A 21,723-nucleotide genomic window follows, 5' to 3' on the forward strand; every position below is an offset into this window, starting at 1 on the left:
GAATCTCAAAGTCACGTGTACCAGCAGTAACACTGCCATCAACCTGCAGTTGTTTTTATTTCTATCTTTGTGGTTATCAGGAGGTCATATAATTACATCGACACACCTAATAATGTTCCCAGGGAGCAGTATCAGTGCAGACTCGGTCCTGTAGGTTTGGAAATATGACTGTGCAGGAAGCAAAAATACTTGATTACAGAAAAGCCGCACAGATTGTTCTCAAATGTGTCACAGTAACTGAAACACTGCAGTCATATTAAATCACATGCAACATTTAAGCAAGAAAAATGAAGTGAGCTCAGAGACAAAGTGGGAAGCTAGCACCTGTAAACAAGTTATTGTTCTTAACTTCAGTGGCTGACATCTATTGATTGCTTGTTGACAGCACTCAGCCAAAGACATCCATCCATCCATCATCTACACACCGCTTAATCCTCATCAGACCACAACCCTAATGAGGATTTGATTTTGATTTTATTTATTTTGCACAACTATAACATACACAAAAATAAACAATAACAAATTATATGAAGTGCAGGGGGAGGCAAAAAGCCCAAAGGGCTTATTTGAAGTCTCCACCTATAGAATAGTAAAATTACATAATATATGAACATTTAAAATACAAAAAGAAAAAACAAACAAACAAAATACAGGATACTCAAAAGTTATGACATACTGATAACAAAATACATACTAAACACATTATTTAAAAGAAGAAAAATGGAAAGATCAAATAGAAAATGTGGAAAATGAGGACTAAGCGGTGTGTAGATAATGGATGGACGGATTCCTTAGCTGCCATCAAAACATGTCTTAGATTGCATAAAAATGTCACTAATTCACACACACAATAACAGCAGCACAAAATACGATGCAGGTGGTTTTAATGTTGTGGCTGATAGGAAAAGATTATCTTTAAACCATAAAAGTGAAGCATCTCCAACAATATCAGACTAAAAATGACTTTTTGATGCTGCAGAAGAACCGATTACCTTTCTCGTCATCACACCATTTGTTGGGATAAAAACACATATTTTATTACATTCACTAAAAAGGAAACACACCATTAGGAATTAGATAAGTTAAGGCCAGTACAAGACATGATGTGTAAGTTTGTGTGTGTGTGTGTGTGTGTGTGTGTGTGTGTGTGTGTTTGGGGAAAGTGTGTTCAGGCGAGGTGAGCAAGCCGTTTAGCATGAATGCAGTTCTGTTCAGTCCATTTGTGAGGAGTGTGGGTGTGATGGGCCGAGGAAGGCACCAGCGTAGGAGTCATACTGCACGTTAACCTGAGGGAAGAGAGGAGGAGAAAGGGAGGTAAAAGGAAAAGAAAGATGCAGACATTTACCATTTTCTGAGCAGGTCAAAGAGGCCGTTCAACCAGAATTATCCAACCAGCTCACTGTCTGTATCGCCCAGAAAAATCCAGAGCATCCAGCTGGTTAATGGAAGAAAATGGAGTATTGATGCTTTTACTAGAAATCAACTGTTAACTTCTCATCAGGGTTCTGTAGAATGGAAGATCTGAAATAAGTAAAGGTGATATTTCAGATGTGGATGGTAGAAATCAGCTCAAGAAACATTGAAGTCAGAAGCTAGAAATGATGGAAAAGGTCAATCAGTGGATTCAGACCACCTCGCTGCAGGAAAAAGGCATGCCACTCTTTTTTAACCGCCAAAATGTCCACAAACTGGACTTAAGTTCCAAATATCTCCTCTAGTTTCACCTCTTCCTTATTCTATTCTATTTGCCTTTCTTCTTTCCCTGTCCAGGTAGAAAAACAAAAACAATTCTGTACATTTTTTTTGCCTGCATGATCAAACCTCACCAACAGCAGGAAATGATATAAATTACACATCAAATTAAACCTTTTCAAACATACTATTATCCTTTTCACATAACTGGATAAAAGGACACAGTTTTCCTGTAAAATCTAACGAGAAAAAATAGAATGAAAAATCCTTTTGCTCCAATTTAACCTGCTGCAATTCTGGCTTTTCATGTGCTAACATGATTGCACAAGGGTTTTCTAATCAGTAATTAGTCTTTCAACACGGCGTTTCCAGCCAGAACAGTAATTTACTACATTAACAATGTCTAATAATGACTGTATTTATCATTCATTTAATGTTATCTTCATTGAAAAAAATGCTTTTCTTGTGACCCCAAAGTGACCTCAGCTTTTGAATGGTAGAGTACATATAAAAATCCAGCTACTTTGAGGAAAATTTGCTTATTTGATCAGACACAAACAACACCAGCGCATCTGCTTGTTCTTTTAAGTTTCCTCTCAAACTGCTGCATCACTGGAGTGTTGTAGTTCTGCATGTAGAATAACAAAAGAAGAACCAAACCCTCAATAAAGAAAAATTTGAAAGGCTTAATTATCATACTTAACTTTCTGTGAAGGCTTGGTGCAATTTACAAATTCAGCTCCTCATGTCACGTGCGCTTAACAGCATGTCATGAGTACGAGCGCCTGACTCAGCAGGTATGAGGCTATTTACAGGATCATGAGCATATGAGACACCAGCAGAGGTGACACTCTGGGAATGGTCCAGATTTTGACAAAAATGTTGCATATGGCTCTTTTGGATCTTCTTTAAAGACATGGAACAGTTTGAAGGATGATATGAGAGAGTCTGCAACAAAGTAAAGTGATGAATGTTAAAAAAAAAAAAGTTGATTATAATTAGAATAACTAGATTTTTATGTCATAGTTTTACCTCAGTATGTAGCAGAGGCATAGTTGTTGTTATCATTTGCGAGGGCCCATGTGTGTATTGTTAAGGTGGATTTGAGCTGCTAAAAGGCAACATGACGTCATTTTTTGAGAAGCTTTAATACAAATAAATCCTGGAAGCTGTCTCCAGCAGCAGATCTACTAGATGTGTGGAGTAACACAGGACATAATCAGATTCTGTGTTAATGAAGTTACTGCTACTGAGCCATAAATGCTCACATCGGTCTCAGTTTAAATAAGCGCTCATCGTTCCTGCTGCTGTGTGATGCTGCAGGTATTTATTAAATGCAAAGACAAGAAAGAATCCGACACACAACCGGCTGTGGGCAGCAAACAGGACATCAGTAGGTGTATTAATGGTTCTGCAAAGTCCTGAATTACATTCTGTGACTGAAAAATGTTTTTTATAAGATTCAGACGTTATCTAACAGGTTTCTGATCCACCTGAGCTACATTTATAGCTGAGTTTTGACAGACATTTCAGTATGTTATGCAACAGATACAAGTGGGTGGTGATGAATTACCTGGACACAAACCAGATCTTATATATACACCGATCAGGCATAACATTATGACCACCTGCCACCGGCCTGGACCAGAGGACCTCTCTGGGTGTCCTATGAGGTCTGGACCAGGACTGGACAGTGGATCCTTTGGGTGCTCTGGGTTGTGCAGTGAGGCGTCTGGGAATCAGACTTGCTCCACTGCATCCTGCTGATGTTTGATCAGAATCAGAATGGAGTTTAGAAAGGTTGGAGGTCAAATCAACTTCTTGGATGATTGTTATGATCCTCAAGCTGTTGAGGTGGGGTGCGTTTTCCTGCAGGTGTAGATCAGTGACATTTGGGATTGTTGTTTGCATGAAGGAGTGTGCTTGTTCTGGCTGGGACTATGTTTATTTTGGTGCCTAAGCCTCATCAACACAGCAGAACACCACATGGTACCAATACGATCGATGTTTTTCACTTCGCCTGTCAGTGGTCCTACTGTTGGCTGATATTTGTGGAAAAGTGTTTTTCATCTTTCAAAAGGCGCGGCTGCAGTAGACAGACACATATACAATGAACTTTTTTTGTTTATTGTTTACAAGAAAACTCACAAATCTAAACTCTTGACAGTTTCAGTTTGTCAGTTCTCAACATTGTCGGTATCAAAGTCAACAAACAACAGAGAATGTGTTCAAAACTGAACAAAAAATAAATCAACCATCACATCATCAAATTAATCTTTCATAGTCCTGCCATTAGCACACAGTAGAGCTCTAATCCTGGCTGCCATGTTCCCCACGAGCCTTTCACACTGTTGAGGGCTAATCTGGTCCCGTTCTTCTTGAATTACTGCTTTTAATTCTTCTAAATTCTTTGGTTTCAATGGCGCTCATGTCTGGGGATTGAGCTGGCCACTCTAAGGCCTGGATACTGAGCTCCTGCAGTCAAGTTCTACTCACGCTGGATGTGTGGCAAGGGGTATTATCTTACTGAAACATCCAGTTTTGACCTTGACGGAACAGAGCACGTGCAGAAGGGAGCATGTGGGTTTAGAGAAAGGACTGCATCTGTACTTCTGTCTGGCTGCAGCTAAACCCTTCCTGGCTGAGAATCTGTATCTTCAGGTGTGTTTCCTGCATTTCGGTTCCTAATTTCAGCCCTTTTTGTCTCTGAAGAACTTTCAAATGTTCTGACTTTATATAGACACAAAGCACGGCACCATAAATTGTGCCTTTTAATATTAGTGGATCACTGGTACCAAAATGACCCAACACTTTTTATGGAACCAATCAATTTTCTGTTTTTTTTGGCTTCTTTAGGATTTCTTTAGTATTTTGGCTGACTGTATTAAAAGAAATTTAAAAAATACACACAGAGAGAGATAGATTGTTTTTTTTTTGTACAAGTATTCTGAGAAAATTCTGCAGATGTTTCCAGCTGGAAGTTTTTTTTTCTTGTTCCTTGAATGTTCTTCTTTAAGGCAGGAAAAAGGCCCCCAAAGACATCCTAAAGAGATTAATCTTAAACTACATCCTGCCTTTGTTATGATGCAACTTCATTGGAATGTTTTATGGAAGGATGTTCTGTAATGTGTTTCCCAGGCGTGAACTAACCGTGACGTCACCCGTTGGTTTCAACGCCGAGAAAATGAAGCCCGGATTTTGCTACTTCCTTGGTCGCCATTTTGGATCTTTTGGAGCAAGTGACATAAAAAGCGTCATCAAACAGGCTGGACCGCAGAGCAACTAGGGGCAGGGCCAGTCTATGGGTGGGCCAGACTGAAGCCAGACTGCTGAAAGCCTCGCCCTAAAGGATCTGTCAATCATTCCAGACAAGACTGTCTATCAAGTATAGCCACGCCCCCTGGCTCCGCCAACTTTAATGATTAATTTAAAATTCAATATTGATTTATTTTAAGATCGGCCACCTGATCTCTCATTTTGACCATGAACACTAACAGAAAAAAATCCTGAGCTGTAGAAAATCAGTCTATCAAATTTTATTTTTCCGGTGATGAATTGGGGTCTATGGAGCAAATGCTTTTTGGAGCATAGACTGTATATAAAGATGGACGTAGCATCTGGCTCCATATTTGAAGCCCACCCGGAAGTGTCAAAAACTTGCAATATCCCGCCGTCTGCTAGGGTTGGCTCCAAAAAGCTTTTGCTCCATAGACCCCAATTCATCACTGGAAAAAATAAAAAAATAATTCACACATTCACACTAAAAAATTTGGTGGACGCTCCCAGCAGCATCCACCAAATGACTCCAGGAAACATCACTGATGAGGCGTTCAGGTGCATCAAGAAGATTAATAGGAACGATGAACAAGTAAAACAAGCAAAAGACATAAAGTTGATTTGAGATGTTGCTGAGGTCTAACGGCACATAGACTAAGGCCTTTGACCTCTGCTTGAACAATATCTGTAAAATGTCACGCTAAAAAGAAGATTACTGTCATGCCTCGACTGTATCTTCTAATGAGTACCAACATAAGCTTTTGGGGAAAAACATCCATGGTGGATGCCAGGACCAACCACAAGTTACTAGTTCAAACTGACAGTATCACATTAACACAGTGTCCCTCTAATTTCCTCCACACTGCTGCCCTCTTGTCTGTGGGCGTCATCTTCCAACCACCAGACAATTCAGTGCGCACCAGAGAGCGCAGCGCCTCTTGCGCCCCCAGCAGTCTCTCCTCGGGATGACACCCTTCTGAAAAACCGTCCTGCCTGCCTCCAATCGCGAATGAACTGCTGCTGCTGCGGCGGCGTCCCGTCCAGCTCGGTTCGGCTCGGCGCCTGAACGGATGCTTTGCGTTATGGACGTGCGCACCAAGAGCGAAGCAGCGCGCCGCGTCCCCCAGATGGCGGAGTGAAGTGAGGATGCGACTCCCCAGTTCCATCTTTGTGTCGGTGTCTCTGTTCACGGCCGAGACCACGGCAGCTCTGTACCTCAGCTCCACGTATCGCTCCGCGGGAGACCAGATCTGGCAGGGACTCACGCTGCTCTTCACCCTCGTACCGTCCGTCCTGGTGCAGCTGACCCTCACGTTCATCCACCGGGACCTGAGCAGAGACAGACCGCTCATCCTGCTGCTGCACATCCTGCAGCTCGGTCCCATCGTCAGGTCGGTGTTTATCCCCACTAATGGTTGCCTCATGCAGATTCCTCCGTATCTCCAGTGCCATAGAGCACCTACAGGTGTGGTGGTGATGGCTTTTCTCCTAAAAAACGTCCCTCCTGCCTGCTATAAGCTGCTTAAGGCTTGTTTTGGTGAATTCGTGGCACACATGCTGTTGTTTTCCTGTTTTCTGTCCTTTTGTCTCTGCCTGGCTGCATGCATGGTGGTGCAGCAGCCATATGTGTTTGTGTGGTTTAGTTGGGAAGTGCAGGGCTGATCAATACAACCACAGCTCATCGATATGTTCCATATAGCTGCCCACACAGCTGCACTGCCAGCCAGAGAAGAGACTGCCAGCCAGGCTTTTTCTCACATCTTCTCCCAGTTTGATCCCCTTCACTGGTGGCCAAACGGATTTCTTCATGAACGCAGTGCCTGAAAGGACCATAAACACCAGGAGCCCAGCTGGAGCTCACCAAGAAGCTGGATGCTGCTCACTGAGGAACCTTTAACCCCAGCAGGCCTGGTCCCCTCTCTCCTTAAGCCTGGTCTGGTTGGACCATCTGCCTCAGCTGTAGCAATCTGAGCCTAATCCTGCATCTAGAGAGCCTCCCTGCTGTACACACAGACATGGGACTGTCATCAAATACACAAACAGCGGGAGGTCAGACTCTGGAAAACCCATTAAAACCCTCTCATCCCTTAAAACATGGGCTGCAGTTGATGCAGATGGTTGATTAATCGATTTGTAGATGGACAGAAAGGCAATCTGCAGCTGTAGCTACGATCATCCATGAATCATTGCAGCTTTTCAAAAGTAAGAATTTGCTGCTTTTGTTTGTTTTACATTCTAGTGAACTGAATCAATTTGAGTGTTGGGGTTGTTAGTTGGACTTGGTGTTTTTCCTTGTTTTCTTCAGTTTGATTAAACCAAAGGATGAACAGATTAATAGGGAAAATGAAAAAAACACTCGCTTTTTAAAAAATGCACACTCTAAAAAACAATGCAGGAGATTTATTCCCACTATTTAAATGATGTCACTGAAGTATAAGAATTATAATTTACTGGTTCAGTTGAACCTTTTAACTTCATTCTGGTTGACTGAGTTGATGTAATAATGCTGGTAATTGCATCAGCTTAATATTTTGTGTAATTTGTTATGGACTTGGAAAGTTCACAGCCTGGCTCTCAGATCAGCTCAATCTGCTGCACCTGTGAGGTTGAGCTCAGCTGTTGCCAATCAGCTGGACGGGGATATAAGGAAGGATCTCCCAGCTGCTCAGGTGGCTGTGGGTAGGTGACCAGGAAGGTTTGACGCCATCAGTCGGCCTTCTTATGGAAACCTAAGTGTCTCGTGTTGTATCAGTGCATAGAACCCAGCACTTCCTTGCTTTTGTTTTTGGGAATCAATACGTCATTGTGGGGAATGGTTTTCGTTTGGTCTACCACCTTGGTAGATTTAGTGGGGCACGTTCAAGCACATACTATCCTCTTTTACACCACAGAACCGCGTTTTCTGTCTGTTTGTGTGTTTTTTGTTAGTTTCACCCGATAACAACCTTGGTTCATTTAGTTTTGTCTGAGAAAAGAGGGGAGTGAAACGTAACAAATTTAAACTAAAATTTCAGAATTAGTTTTATTCAAAACTAGTTCAAGTTGATGTAACTTGACAAAATTTGCTTGATAAGTATTTTATTATTATTTTTGAGGCCAAAATTAAAAGTTCAGGTTTACCACTGGAGTAGCTTTTTTTTTTTTAAATTTACAAGCTTGAAAACTGATATCTATATTTATTATGATTAAGTTCAAAACACGGAAAAATTATTTCAAAATGGTGTGTAAAAACTATTTGGAACAACTTAACTTGGAGTGATCAACTTAAACTTCTTGTAAATAAAAATACCATTGATTGCAGTGAAAAAGCCCCAAACTCAATGTAGTTTGTTAGTTTAAGATAATTTCATTAGAAGTTGTAACTCAAAAAGATTAATTCTAATGTTCCGTTGTTTAATTATATTAAAGTTTTTGTTGTTGTCAGAGCATTATTTTTTACTCTGCTGTATATCCAGAAAGGTGCAGAAGTTTCCGTTTTACAAAAAATACAGCTTCAGGGGCCACTCCAGAGATTTTACTCTTAAAGTTCAGTTCACTTGTCAAGAAGAAAGTAAAAAATCAAACCTATAATGTCGTCTGTTGCTCTGGAAGAAGCTTTCTCAAGTCTGACAGATGATAAATGTCCAAATATATCAACTTCTGCAGCTTATTTTAACTTTTTTCTTGATCCAGTTTTGTAATTCAGTACAAATGCAGCTCTAAATAGCTGCTGCTTTAATCAACTGACAAAGACTCATAAGATGCTGTCTTTAATAATCACTTGACGTCGAGCTTGAACTGGTGTCTAACTGGATGTATGGGGCAACTTATTGGACAAAACGAGCTACTTTGAGTAAACCTGAGCTTTTTTCAATCGTTCTCTGACATTTTACAGACCGATACAACACTAGATTATTCAGTGAAATAATGGACTGATCTATTGTATGTTTTTTGTTTTCATAAATTGAGCTTTTTTTTTTTTGGTTTAAACTATTGTTGAGACATTTTTGAGATGTCGTTTTGGGCACTCTTTCTCAGTTTTCTCACTTAAACAGAACAAAACATTACCCGATAAACCCCTGATAACAAAATAACCCTTATCTCCAGCCGCACACACGCAGTAATTTCGACTTTTATGATTCTGCCTGCGAACAAAGTCTCAGTGAGTTAATTCTTTGACCGAGTCGGTTATATTTACGACTCAATGACGTCCATACTTTTGTTTTTCTCTCCCAGCAGCGTCCTCTGAAACTCTGACCTGCTTGGCCTGCCTCCCCTCCAGTGTGCATTCGAATGTTTAGCGTTCAGACTTCTACTTGTCTCCTCAGTGAAGAGCCGATCTAAGAATAGCACATGTCGCTGCCGGCTCCTTATCTCTGACAACACAAGCTGAGAGGGGAAAGTCTGTTTTATGCAGGCAGCGCAGCGGCACTTCCTCCTCTCGTTGCCCAAAACACTTTATCAGTTTGTGTTACAGCAGCAGTGACACGGCAGGCTGTTGCGGGGAAATCGCTCGTCTTGTTCATTTTTTTTTTTTTTTTTTGCATTCTGGCGTCATCTCTCATCTACTGTAGTTCCTCGTGAGTCTACACTGATCAGTTCTTCTTCGACTCAGAATCTGTTCAGCATCAAAGTTCTGGAGAATAGTTTGATAGTTTGACGTCCACTTCCAACATTTTTCCGACAGCTTTAAACTCTTTAAAGTTATGTGAAAGTCAACTTTCTTGAAATGCAGCTTAAACAAGTGTGACGTGGCTATTGAAATACTTTTTTGTATTTCATGATGACCTGACAAGAGGCCCCAGCCGGAAGAAAGATAACAAATAAGCAATACGTATACAAAAAAGGATGTTTAAACAGATTAAAAACAGCCTAGATTATTACTTGTGCAGCGGTCAGCTAGGATCTGCTGCAACTTCTGCTTGAACATGTAAAGGGATGGAAGAGATGACAGTTTCAGAGATTTATGGAGGGAATTCCAATCAACTGCTGCAGCAAAGTGGAAGGAATTCCGGCCAAAGACAGTGCGAACCTTGGGAATAGTGTGTGTCATGAAATCACTGGACCTCAGGTGTTAGTTGTCATGGGAGGGTTGTAGGAGGTTGGAGAGGTATTGAGGTGTCTTTCCTGACAGGGTCTTGTAGATGAAGAGAAGCCGGTGTTGGAGTCGTCTGGTGTAAAAGGAAGGACAACCTTCTAGTTTGTAAAGGTCACGATGGTGGGTGGAGGGAGGAAGGTGCACTGGTAGCAGCCTGCCTGAGTGGTAAAGGACATCAAGCCTGTTAACCCTCATCAGTACATGTGGCAAAACCTACTTCATCCGTACACTTGGAGTCCAGCTGGACCCCAGTAGTATTTCATCTGTTTCATATTTCTGTACCTGTCCATATCCTCTTAATGTATATTTTCCTAAAACCTGTGCCATCTAAATATCCAAATATAAAAGAAACAATGAAAATACTATGGATGATTATAAACGTGTATTGCTTACAGTATTAGTGTAAGAACTCCTGAATTGAAATGAAACACAATGCAACTGAAGCAGTCATCACAAGAGCAACACGACACAAACATACATAAATAAAAGATGCACAGTCTGGCTGGGGTTCCCCTGGACCTCAGATATACAAACACTACAAACCTAGAACTCGTTCAACTGGTTTGCCTGATGCAGGTCGTTAGTGGAGTGGGGAGACAATGGCTTGAAGAGAAAAAGTATGCACAAAATACATCTTTAACTTGCAGTAATACATTATTTTTATACATTTAAAACTTGATGGTAAGCAGGATCTAGGTCCACATGTAAATGCAGCTGATGATGCAGGATAGATACTAAAGCAATGAACTGAAAGATGCTTAAAAAAGCTCAGCTCTTAAATTTCCTCTATGGATTAATGAGGAAAGCACTTTCACACACATGCAGCCAGTCTAATGCAATTATAGCAGCTTTAAATCAGTATTTATAGTTACCAATGTGACAATGACAATGTGAAAGGCATCGCTCCTATCTGAGGAATTCTCCTACAACCACTTACAGAACTTTGCATCTGCTTTGCATCATTCAGATTGCCGGCCTGCACTTTTATCATGCTAGTTCATACTTTCACTTGCAATGTCGTTTTTGGCTGCAGCAGTTTTTCCCCTCTGTTTGTAGACGCCAAACACGGTGCCTCTATAGAGTCAATATTGGACTCAAACACACCAAGGGCCAGAAATGCATTTCCAAATAAATATAATTTTAGCAGCAGAAGTGTTGTGTGAACTGTAATGGTGAGGATGTGGGCAAAAAATCAGTTATTGCAGGTTTAAGTCAAGCCTGCTAACAGCACTTAACCCTTCAGTAAGAGGAACAAACGCAAACCCAGCAAGCGTTTAATGAGAAACACCACACTAATGCTGGGTGGAGCCTCGCTCTGCTGTCAAAACAGCCTCAGTCTATTGTGTCACGAATTCCACAAGATGTTGCAAACATCGCTTTGAGGCTCGGCTCCCTGGTGACACGATTGCATCACATGATCAGTTCTGTACACTTGCCAGCTGCTCATTCATGCTGGATTCCGATGTGGTGGCTGGGGAGCAAAAATGAAAAATGAAACCAGCTGGAGGAGACTTTTGCTTCGTGACAGGGAGCCTCATCCTGCTGGAAATGACCGGGTTGATGTGTAATTGAGGGACTTTTGAAGTTCATGGGATATATCTTACATACATTTTTATTAAAAATAAAAAATACTAATGTTTTTTTATGTTCATTGAGGTCATGTCTTTACAAATTCCAGAATTATTTATTATGGAAACAAGTACTTATAATATAATTTAAAAAATGACTGGCTATCACTAAAATGTCAACTAAATAACCATCCCAATTTAATAACAACCACCTTCTAATTAGCAAAAATGTCAACTATGATACCGGCCAACTATGTTATAAGAAGTCCTGCAATTATATATTGACCCAACCGTTGGAAGATGGTAAACTGTAAACATGTTTATCATCAATATCCAGAAAGGCTGTGGTATTTAAACTGTGCTTTATGAGTTTTAAATCTCTCAACCCCACGCAGTTTCTGGCCATTTTTTTGGGTCCTGTCACATTTTTAACTAAGCTCATCTTTGACTGCAATATAAATCCTGCACCTCTATGGAAACAGTACAGCCATGACTAGAAATAGAAAGAATTCAACAATGTCTACTATGCGGCATAACAGCAAAAAACAAACACTGGAATCAACATCCACAAGTCCACATGTATTAATAATAATGGAAAAAAAAACTGTGGCTGTCCAATCTATGGGTATTTTATTGATGCAGTTTTTAATTTGTGTTCGTACCTGTGTCCTATCTGCTTTCTGAACACATCCTGCTGTTCTGCTGGAAAGTCCCAGAAATTTTGTTATCTAACTGATGCCCACAGTTTAGTCAGTACTGGCTTCATGGTTGCACGAAGGAATGCAGCGTTCTTTGTTTTTGCATCACCTCGTTCGAGCAAATGCATAGAATAAAGTGGCTTTCTTCAAATTTACTGATTTTAAGCTGAGATTTGCTTCTTATTTTTTATTTGCGGGAATAAAAGTCACACATGATTACTTTAAGTAATGTTGGAAAAGTGAAAATCCAATTCTTCCTGGTTTTAAAGTTTCTTCTAATAATAAATAGTGTAATTTTGGCAATAGAAAAAAAAACCCAGAATGCATTTCAATGTTGTCAATAACCATACTGGAAGAGAAAAGATTATTTTAGTATCTACATTTTTAATGCTTTGATGCACAACATGGAGCAAGAGATACCCATTTTCACTTCTGACCTCTGTTGTGAATCAAAGGGTTAATTTGTTTCCATGCTTCTTTCCCATCTGCTCTGTTTAACAGTCTGCAGGTCAGCTGGAAAGTCCCTGAGTTTTTGTCACGCGAGTTTCGGTTTCACAATTACACTCAGACGATGCACTTTTTTTCCTGCAGCACCTGGTTGGAGCATATGGTTTCTCTTTAGGGAATGTTTAAACAATACATGGATAAGGTGATTTTGATATGAGAATTTTAAGCTTAGATTTGGTTAATTTTCCTGATGAGACCACACACAGTTGGTCCATGGACTGCCATAAGGTGACAATCTAATAATTCTGCTCAAATAAATGCTGTCATTTTGGTGGTTTTTGTAAAAAGCTTCAAACCTTCCAGGGATGGTTGCGGTGTTTAGGAAGTCAAAGGCCCCAAAATGTTTCAAGAAAACATTCCTTCCATCGCTACTGTCAGGAAAATTCTTCAGTGGAGTCCTGACTTCTCCAAATTCACTCTCAGTCGTCTCTCAAGTCAAAGCGAATGTTTTACTTGCACAAGGAATCACATGAACATGACACAGTCTGGACAAGTGACTGACAATATAAAGAAACAGTTTGCCGGCACATAAACAAGTTACATTACCATGAGTTACAGGACATTTGTTTGTGGTATTGTCAGTTTCTGAGCAGTCAGTTTCAGCCGGCTACTTGCAAAACCAACTTGTTACATTTTCAAGGTCAAAGTTAATCATGGAAACTTACTGAGTACATTGAGTTATAGGAGTCCACAGTCACACAGTTATACAGTAGTTTGAAATCATAAAGACCATTTAATCATACTATTATTGTAATTTATAACAGCTACACCACCAGCAGCAGCCTGGACTCGACACAACCCGTGTTGGGTGCATGAATTTTAGCCGTTGATGCAAAAATTTGACCCTTTCAGCAGCATCGTCAGCAGAAATCAATATTCTTCGAACTGAGCTATAATTTCTCCGTCTTAAGCTGTCCAGTTTTGGTCATCCTCGACCCACTGCAGCCTCAGGTCCTGTTCCTGGCTGACAAGATCTTCTGCTGTTTGAATCTCATCCACCTAAAGGTTGGATGTGTTTCTCAGTCTGACATGCCTTTCTGCTTGGTACAGTTGCAAACGTTGTCGATTAATCGGTTGTTTGGGGGTTCGGTGGGTGGGGAGTGGGCGGGCAGGGTGGTGGGGGGGTTCTGGTGGTTGCTGGGGTGGGCGGGGTTGGAGCTTGGGTGACGGGTTCTGGTGTGCTGGGGGTGTCGGTAGCTGCTCCCTCTTGTCTTCGGGGTCCGTGTGGTACACGGTGGCCCCGGTTGCTCTCTGGGGGTGCCGCCCTGTGGCTCCTGCTGGGGGGGGGCACCCTGTTGGCTTGACCCTGCATTGCCATGATAGCTGTTCTGGGCTTCGGGGTCCTTCACTCTTGCATGTTTATTCAGGTCTCACCAGCTCCCGTCAAGTTCCACTGTTGAGCAGTGATGGGACCCGCCAGAATGTGCTCAGACTCTCCAGAGTCTAAACTCACACTGAACTCATTCTCTCTTTGTTTAGTATCTTCGTCTGGCCTATTCTACTCTATACTGTCAAGACATCCACAACTATGGTGTTCAATACTGTTTGTTTGTTTATTTTTGTTTTGTTTTGTTTGTTTGTTTTTAATGGATTTTGTTTGTTTGTTTGTTTTTATTGATGGGTAATTAATAGTCGGGAATAACACAGCACCTGATATTCTTCAGCTGTAATAGCACCGGTTGCTAGTTCCTGTCCCTGTCCGTCCTGTTTCGTCCTGTCCACCCTCTGTTCCCCCTTCACATCACTGACGTGTAGCACTGCCCTCCCTGGCTCTTAACAGGAAATTCTAATAAAGAATGTCAGCTTAGCTTTCAGGGAGGGCTGGTGATGGTCACACGCAAGCACTAAATAAGAAAATATTTGGCTGCAAGACTAAAATACGCATTAATCTCATAAAATGTTGACACCCCTTCTGTGGAGTTAAACAATGAGAATAAATGCAGACCAAAAAAACAAACTAATTCATTAACTGTTGCGGGTCTAGCTGTAAACACTGATTATCTGTGCTTCTGTCGCCGTTCTGTCAGCTCCAGTCAGGCTGCTGCTCACTGAATGTTTTCTGAATAAACTCTAGAGACTGGTTTGAAAATCCAAGAGCTCAGCAGTTTCAGAAAAACTCCAAACCAGCCCATCTGCCACCAACAATCAGGCTAAAGTCACTGAGTTCACATTATTCCCCACATCCTGAATTCTGATGTTTGATTCCCTGGATGTGCTGCAGGACTTCCTGTCTGGATGATGACCGCCTGATGTGATACCTGGTGGTCGGCTCCTCCTAATAAACAGAGTAATGACTCCCGCACTGAGCTCTGCAGAGACGGGCCTTTATCACTTCAGCCGTCAATGAGATTCTGGGTATTTCTTTCTTTCTGCTAAGTCAGTGATGCATTCACTGTGTGTGTCACTGCAGCGTAATTCATGCTGATAAACTGTCAGCACCCGTGTGGCTTAAATCCCGCTGCCTTGCTGTTTTATTGGCTGCGTCTCAGCGCTGCCTCGACCTCTGGCCCTTCGCCCGAGCTCTGCACTTCACTCGCACTGACAAATAACCGACTGTGACTCCCTCAGAACCAAATGCTGGCTTTTACGTATGAACAGATGCTGATGCTGTTGGTGAAATTAGCAGCAGCTTGTTGCAGTGAATTTGTTCCCAGACGGTTAGTTTATGATTAATTGACAAGTTTTCACGTGTTTTTATTGAAGCTTTGCTACTGCTTAAAGCTATCAGACTAATTAGTGGTAACATTTTAAAGGGAATACATTGATGAAACAGGGCTTACGAACTGCTTTACAGACATTAAAACGGACTAGGAGTACATCAGTTAGTCAACTGAGTCATTTATCAAATCAAAGAATACAATTTTCTTTCTGTAAACTTAATATCCTCTAGATTTAGACACAAAACAAGACATTTTTTTACATTACTTCCAGACTAAGCCACTAACTGATTAATCAAAAGACAATAATCGATAATGAAAGTATTCAGTTTCACCTCTAAATAGCTCCTATTTCCTGTAAAGTAAAACCAGTGCAAAAGAAAGCAAAACTTGGCAAAGTCCCAAGTCGATAGAAACTATATAGTTAAGTCCATCAATAAAAGAAGAAGCTTGTAATAGAATATAAAAGCACAGCTCTGCTATTAAAACAACCTCCCTAAAGGGCCGTCTAAGCCGTTAACGAGGAACGACATGTTCAGAACATTCTTTAAAGTCAAAGAACACGTGTTGTGTTTCTAATTATGTAAAATACTCAGAATCAGATCTGCTGTTGACCAACATATTGCCCTCAGTAACATTACCTTCATGATGATGTGACTTTTACTTTTTAAATGATGTATTAATACATTAGTATATTTTGAGGTGTTTGTAGCGAGCTTAGCTCAAAAATCTTATCACAATTTTCAAATTATTTTGGCTTCAAATCGATGTAAGATGTGCGACACTGTGCGTAGGCTGCCTTCACAACATGAGCTCTAAATAAAGAAAAACCGTCTGAGTCTCATTCAGCTTTGTTAGAATTTAGATTTTTAGCAGCAAGAGTAAAACCCAACGACAAAATAAGAGCTTTGGAGACGAAGCAGTCTGATTCTAGACTATCTGTTGCCAACACTTTTTTTCTGTTTTGAAAAATGATCAACTCTGGTCTCATGAATTCTCCTGTTATCAATGTATGACAGGAGCCACTTTTATGTATCTTACTTATCTCTGTCTGTCAAACTGCTGCTCTCCTGTCGGTCTCTTCTCCTCTTTTGTCTCCAAATCTGTCTTTTTTCCATATACACATTATTTGTCCATTTTTTTAAGACACCAACCAACATATATGATATATTATTTTAGGAAATGCAGATGAATTGAACCAGGGGATGTTGGAAAAAATAATACAATTGTGTTTTATTTGAGATCCAGAGTTGCTTCAAACTTTTAGCCTGAAGACCCCAATGAGAAAGTCTGTCACATATAAAGCAAAGCTAACAAATCTCAACACTTATTGAAATGATGGCCATTCCCAGTGGATAGATCCTACTAACTTTAATTGTTTTGTTTTTTTTCTGTTGCCATCTGTTGAATTTTTTGGCTTTTAGGAAGAAATATTTCATCAGCTGTTCGACAGGTTGCAATGAAATTTGGTGCTGGATCTCTTAGGTTTTATTTCAAATGATCCCTAAGGTCAAAATGCTGATCTGTTCAGCCTCAGTTGCCTCTTTATGTTTAACGCTGGTAAGCAGATGTTGACGTTAACACACATAAGATAAGATTAGATCAACTTTTTTGATCTCCCACTGGGGAAATCCACAATTTACAGCCACTAGATACAAAGGAAGCCAAGCATGAAACAAGAGAAAGAACACAAATTGACAATAAGGATAAAAATAAAGACTGTGCACACTTTGTAACATACATCAGTGTGTAATTGAAGGTATGGGTGTGTTCATGTTGTCCACCAGGCCTGCTGTCGTCATGGCAGCTCGTGTTTGAGAAAAGGCCTTTGTTAGGATCAGTGGTGTTTGTTTGTAGAGAAAAAGAAGTCTGTTGGGGTTCACTGCATCTGTCAGTTTCAGAAGAAAACTTCATTATTTATGTTCTGACTTGTAAATGTGTTTTTATCTTTTATCCATTAAGCAGAAATTGCTCCAGTGGTAACCGTTTTTTAATGTATGTTGTCAAATGAAAGCACAATTTGTGTTTCCATGGAAGACCCTTTTTATTATATTTTAACTGCATTAATTTTACTGCAAAGCTACTTTAGATTGTTTCATTTGCTGCCGACATCGGTTCCACAGGTGACGCTCATGTCAGTAAATCAATCAGCTTCAACTGGAATCCTCTTCAAACAAAATTGTGCCATTTAAGGTGTAAAATATACTGTTTGTGATTTTGACATGGAAGCTTAAAATCCCTAAATTTGTCTTTAGTTCCCCGTTTATGCTGGACAACTCAGCTTTAGAATTAAATCATATACTGTTTGGTCCATTTATGAGCATTAAAATAAAACAGATGTTACACCTGCTGAACATCTGCATGTCGCTGTGCTGTGGTGTGTGTGTGTTTTTGTGGCCTCTGGGTGGAACAAACTAGCAAATGAGCGGATCCCAGTAAACTAAATGAAACTGTGAAGAACAATTAAGCGGTAATGAAAAGCTATCTGCCTCTAAATGACACCGGAGGAGCGTGTGCAGTTCTTTCATGCTCTCCTTCTGTTTCCAGGTGTCTGGAGGCGTTCTGCATCTACGGCAGCGTGGGCCGCGTGGAGGAGCCTTATGTCAGCATCACCAGGAAGAAGCAGATGCCCCGCGGGGGGCAGTCTGAGGAGGTGGAGCGGCAGGTGGGGCAGGCGGAGGGCAAGCTGTTTACACACCGAGCAGCCTTCGCCCGCACCTCCGTCATTCAGGCCTTCCTGGGTTCGGCCCCCCAGCTCACCCTGCAGCTCTACATCTGCGTCCTGCAGCAGGGGGTGTCCATCGGGAGAGGTGAGGCGAGGCGGGGGACGGGCTCTTTGATTTTTACCGTCAATCCGTCCGAGTCTGTCACCGCCGGCCGCACAATAACGTGGGCTGATCAGCTAAGTGCCATATTGGAAATAAGAGGATGGTGTTTTCATGAGTCAAAGTGGTGTTATGTAAGCGCCTCTGTGATACTGAGGATGGAAAGCGGTGATTCTCGCTGCCAGTTGGTGCAGATCTGGGCTCAGGCTGCAACTCTGTGTGAGTGTTTGTGTGCGTGTGGGGGTGTTAGTGTGTCTATTCCTCAGAGAGATTTAGTAAAAAGGTTCACACAGAGTCAAACTGGGACATCTGCTCTTCAAATTAGGGTGAAACAAAAGTTGTTATAAATATATTATTTCCTGTGCGGCTGCTTGTCTGACACATGAGCTTCGTGATCTTAATTGAAACTTCAGAATCAGACCGGTTTGTCCTCAGTTAGTAAGGACATTAAGACATCATTTCTCCACTTCATGTCTGCTATTTAAAGATCCCATCATTCAGTGCTGTTAGTGGACAAAATCCAGAGTCCTACTTCTGTGCAAAAATAAGCCCGAAGTTAATCAAATCAACTGGTTCTGATCTAGATTCCCTGTTTGCGTGACTGTTGAGAGCTCATAACAACTTCAGATAATCTTTTTTTTTGCACAGAATCTGGATTTTTGTCCTGCGTCACCTACACAGAATGAACAGGAGAAAAAAACTACTTCAGTGTGCAAATGAGCATTTTATTTTAAGCCTCGGGAGTCTGATTATTCAGCTGTGAACACACGAGATGTGCTTTATTTATCCTAACTTTATTTAAATATGGTGCAGAGATGAGCTGAGAATTCAGCTGAAGGTGGTTCTGTGTGAAAGAATGCCTGTAAATATTTTTTGAAAGAAAACTTTGAAACTTGATTATTACAGATACAGAAACAGTTTTGTAATGATTATTTTAAGCTGCAATGACTGAAAATTATGACATATTTATAGATGTCAGATGTTGGGCTTTGGACTAAGGTCATCCTGTGCATGTCTTTCTATCTCCAGTAGCTGCGATGAGAATCTTTCTGACAGAATCGGTTTGTTTTTAGTGATTTGATGAAATGATTTTAGGCTCAGTTTTGGTTTGGTTTCCTCATGATGTTATAAATCGGATGGTTCTTCTGTTTTCTGGATTTTGCTTAAAAATGAAGCAAACTCCAGCTGGACTCCAGAGGATAGATTAGAAGACATAAATCTGCTCTTTAACTGATATTTCTGTGTCTGTGTGTCCATCCAGGCACTCTGATGGTGATCTCCCTGCTGTCCATCGTGTACGGAGCTCTGCGCTGCAACATCTTGGCCATTAAGATCAAATACGACGACTACGAGGTGGACGTCCGGCCGATGGCTTATCTGTGCATCTTCCTGTGGAGGAGCTTTGAGATCGCCACCCGCGTCGTTGTTCTGGTTCTGTTCAGCTCTGTGCTACAGCTCTGGGTCCTGCCTGTGGTTCTGCTGAACTTCCTGGTGTTCTTCCTCTACCCCTGGATCCTGTTCTGGCAGAGCCACTCGCCGTTCCCCGAGAACATCGAAAAGACTCTGACCCGGGTGGGGACCACCATCGTGCTCTGCCTGCTCACCTTCCTGTACGCAGGAATCAACATGTTCTGCTGGTCGGCCGTGCAGGTGAAGCTCAACGACCCGGACCTCATCAATAAGTCCCAGAACTGGTACCGCATGGCCGTGTACTACATGCTGCGCTTTGTGGAGAATGCCTCGCTGCTCCTTCTGTGGTACATCTACAAAACGGACTTCTACAACTTCATCTGCGCCCCGCTGCTGGTGCTACAGTTGCTGGTCGCGTACGCCATCGCCATCTTCTTCATGCTGGTCTTCTACCAGTTCTGCCATCCGTGTCGGAGGCTCTTCTCCTCCAGCATGACCCAGGGCCTCTGGAACTGCTCCTCCCTACTCTGCCTGATGTGCACCTCTGCTTCCCCGCAGAGCCGGCCGATGGGAAAGACTGTCCTGGAGCCTCCGAGCCCTTCGACGCACAAAGAGCCTCCCAACGAACGTGCCCACGACTCGGCCAGCAACTCCACAGACGACATGCCTAACGACACGACGTACGACATGCTCAATGACACGGTCTACGACATTCCTACTGAGACAGACAATACAGGAGGTGGAATCAATGGTGACGTTAGCCACAATGTATCCTGCAACGCTTAAAGCATGACAGCGGTTTGTGACGTGCCATTCAGAGAGTTATCATAACCTTTTAAGTGCCACATGGATCCCTCTGTGAGTTGAGTTTACGCTCCCTTCGGTCTCATCTCAACTCTTACATGAAGCAAATGTGTCCTTAACTCGAGACTTCTCCTGGTTGCAGATGTGATTCACATGCAGAGGTGGTGCTCATCCGTCTTACCGGCTAACATACTAACCTTTCATTCTGCAGCTTTTAATACCAATAACAGCCCCCCCATATGGACGCAAACATTACTTCTTCATTTTTGGAGCCTGTCCACTTATATGCTGCATTACTGATCACAAGGAGCCATGCATTTTGCAGTGATTGTATTTCTCTTAGGCGTAGAGGTTTGCATGTACGGAGCCTCACATGAGGTGTAACTGTTTCTCCTTAAGAGGGGTCTTGAGTCCATTTGGTACATTTATTTTTTTGTTCTCTCAACCCTCTCGCTCGTTTTATGGCTGCCAGCAATCAGCTTTTTTACTCCTCGATAAGAGCTTTACAAAAACCACGCGCTGCTTCTGTGATGTGCTTGTGCTTGATGAAGAGATGATGCACTCTACACATTTTTGATCACCAAACACATTACTGTAAAGCACGGAAATTTCCAAGTGTGTTGTGTTTTTTTGCACGTTTAAAAAAAAGGATTTAAGTGGCTTCGGTTGAACCGTCGAGCAGCAGCAGCTGTCGTGATGTGAAATGCTTTGTATGTCTGTATACTTGCGTTTCTGATTCACGCCTGTCTGTCGGCTCTGTCTGTACGTCTCATTAGTTAGAATATTTACACTGACTGCACACAATTGAATATATCCAACTGAAAATGCATCAATGTTTGAAATTGTAACAAGTATTTTTGCTTATGTTCAACCTTTAATGTATAAATTGTCCGTGTGGGTGACTGTGTGTGAGAGAGAAAGTGAGATTATGAATGTAGATGTTTTTGCACTAACTCCTTTTTGCAATGTAATCTGCAGAGGGATGATGACCTCGGGAATCACATGAATGCTCCTAATATTTGTATATAAATAACACAAGCAAAATCTGAAGCAAAAAATAGAATATTACAATGATGACCTATTAGACACAAACATTCTCATATACAAAATAAGAAGCATTTAAAAGATGAAATCCTCCCTAAAAATCTAAATAAATTTATATTTATATGTGAAAACTGTCTGGATTGTCTTATTTTCATGCAACCAATC

The 21,723-nt window shown here is 41.4% G+C and overlaps 1 protein-coding gene across 1 annotated transcript; it reads left to right on the forward strand.

Annotated features, from left to right (window-relative positions):
• Positions 1–5,903: 5,903 nt before the first annotated feature.
• xk (X-linked Kx blood group (McLeod syndrome)) lies at positions 5,904–21,689 on the forward strand. Its single transcript, XM_022195859.2, has 3 exons — positions 5,904–6,359; positions 18,023–18,285; positions 19,562–21,689. The coding sequence occupies exons 1-3, from the start codon at positions 6,115–6,117 to the stop codon at positions 20,494–20,496; spliced, it is 1,443 nt and encodes a 480-aa protein (XP_022051551.1). The 5' UTR covers positions 5,904–6,114; the 3' UTR covers positions 20,497–21,689.
• The last annotated feature ends 34 nt before the right edge of the window (positions 21,690–21,723 follow it).

This window comes from Acanthochromis polyacanthus, chromosome 14 (genome assembly GCF_021347895.1).
Source record: "Acanthochromis polyacanthus isolate Apoly-LR-REF ecotype Palm Island chromosome 14, KAUST_Apoly_ChrSc, whole genome shotgun sequence".
Classification (NCBI taxonomy): domain Eukaryota; kingdom Metazoa; phylum Chordata; class Actinopteri; family Pomacentridae; genus Acanthochromis; species Acanthochromis polyacanthus.

What these genes read in the sequence shown, in the direction of transcription:
- xk (XM_022195859.2), top strand. Translation starts at nt 6,115, where the DNA reads ATGCGACTCCCCAGTTCCATCTTTGTGTCGGTGTCTCTGTTCACGGCC. An exon ending in CAGCTCGGTCCCATCGTCAG is followed by an intron (nt 6,360 to 18,022) that starts GTCGGTGTTTAT and finishes TTCTGTTTCCAG; the next exon opens with GTGTCTGGAGGCGTTCTGCA. An exon ending in GGGGGTGTCCATCGGGAGAG is followed by an intron (nt 18,286 to 19,561) that starts GTGAGGCGAGGC and finishes GTGTCCATCCAG; the next exon opens with GCACTCTGATGGTGATCTCC.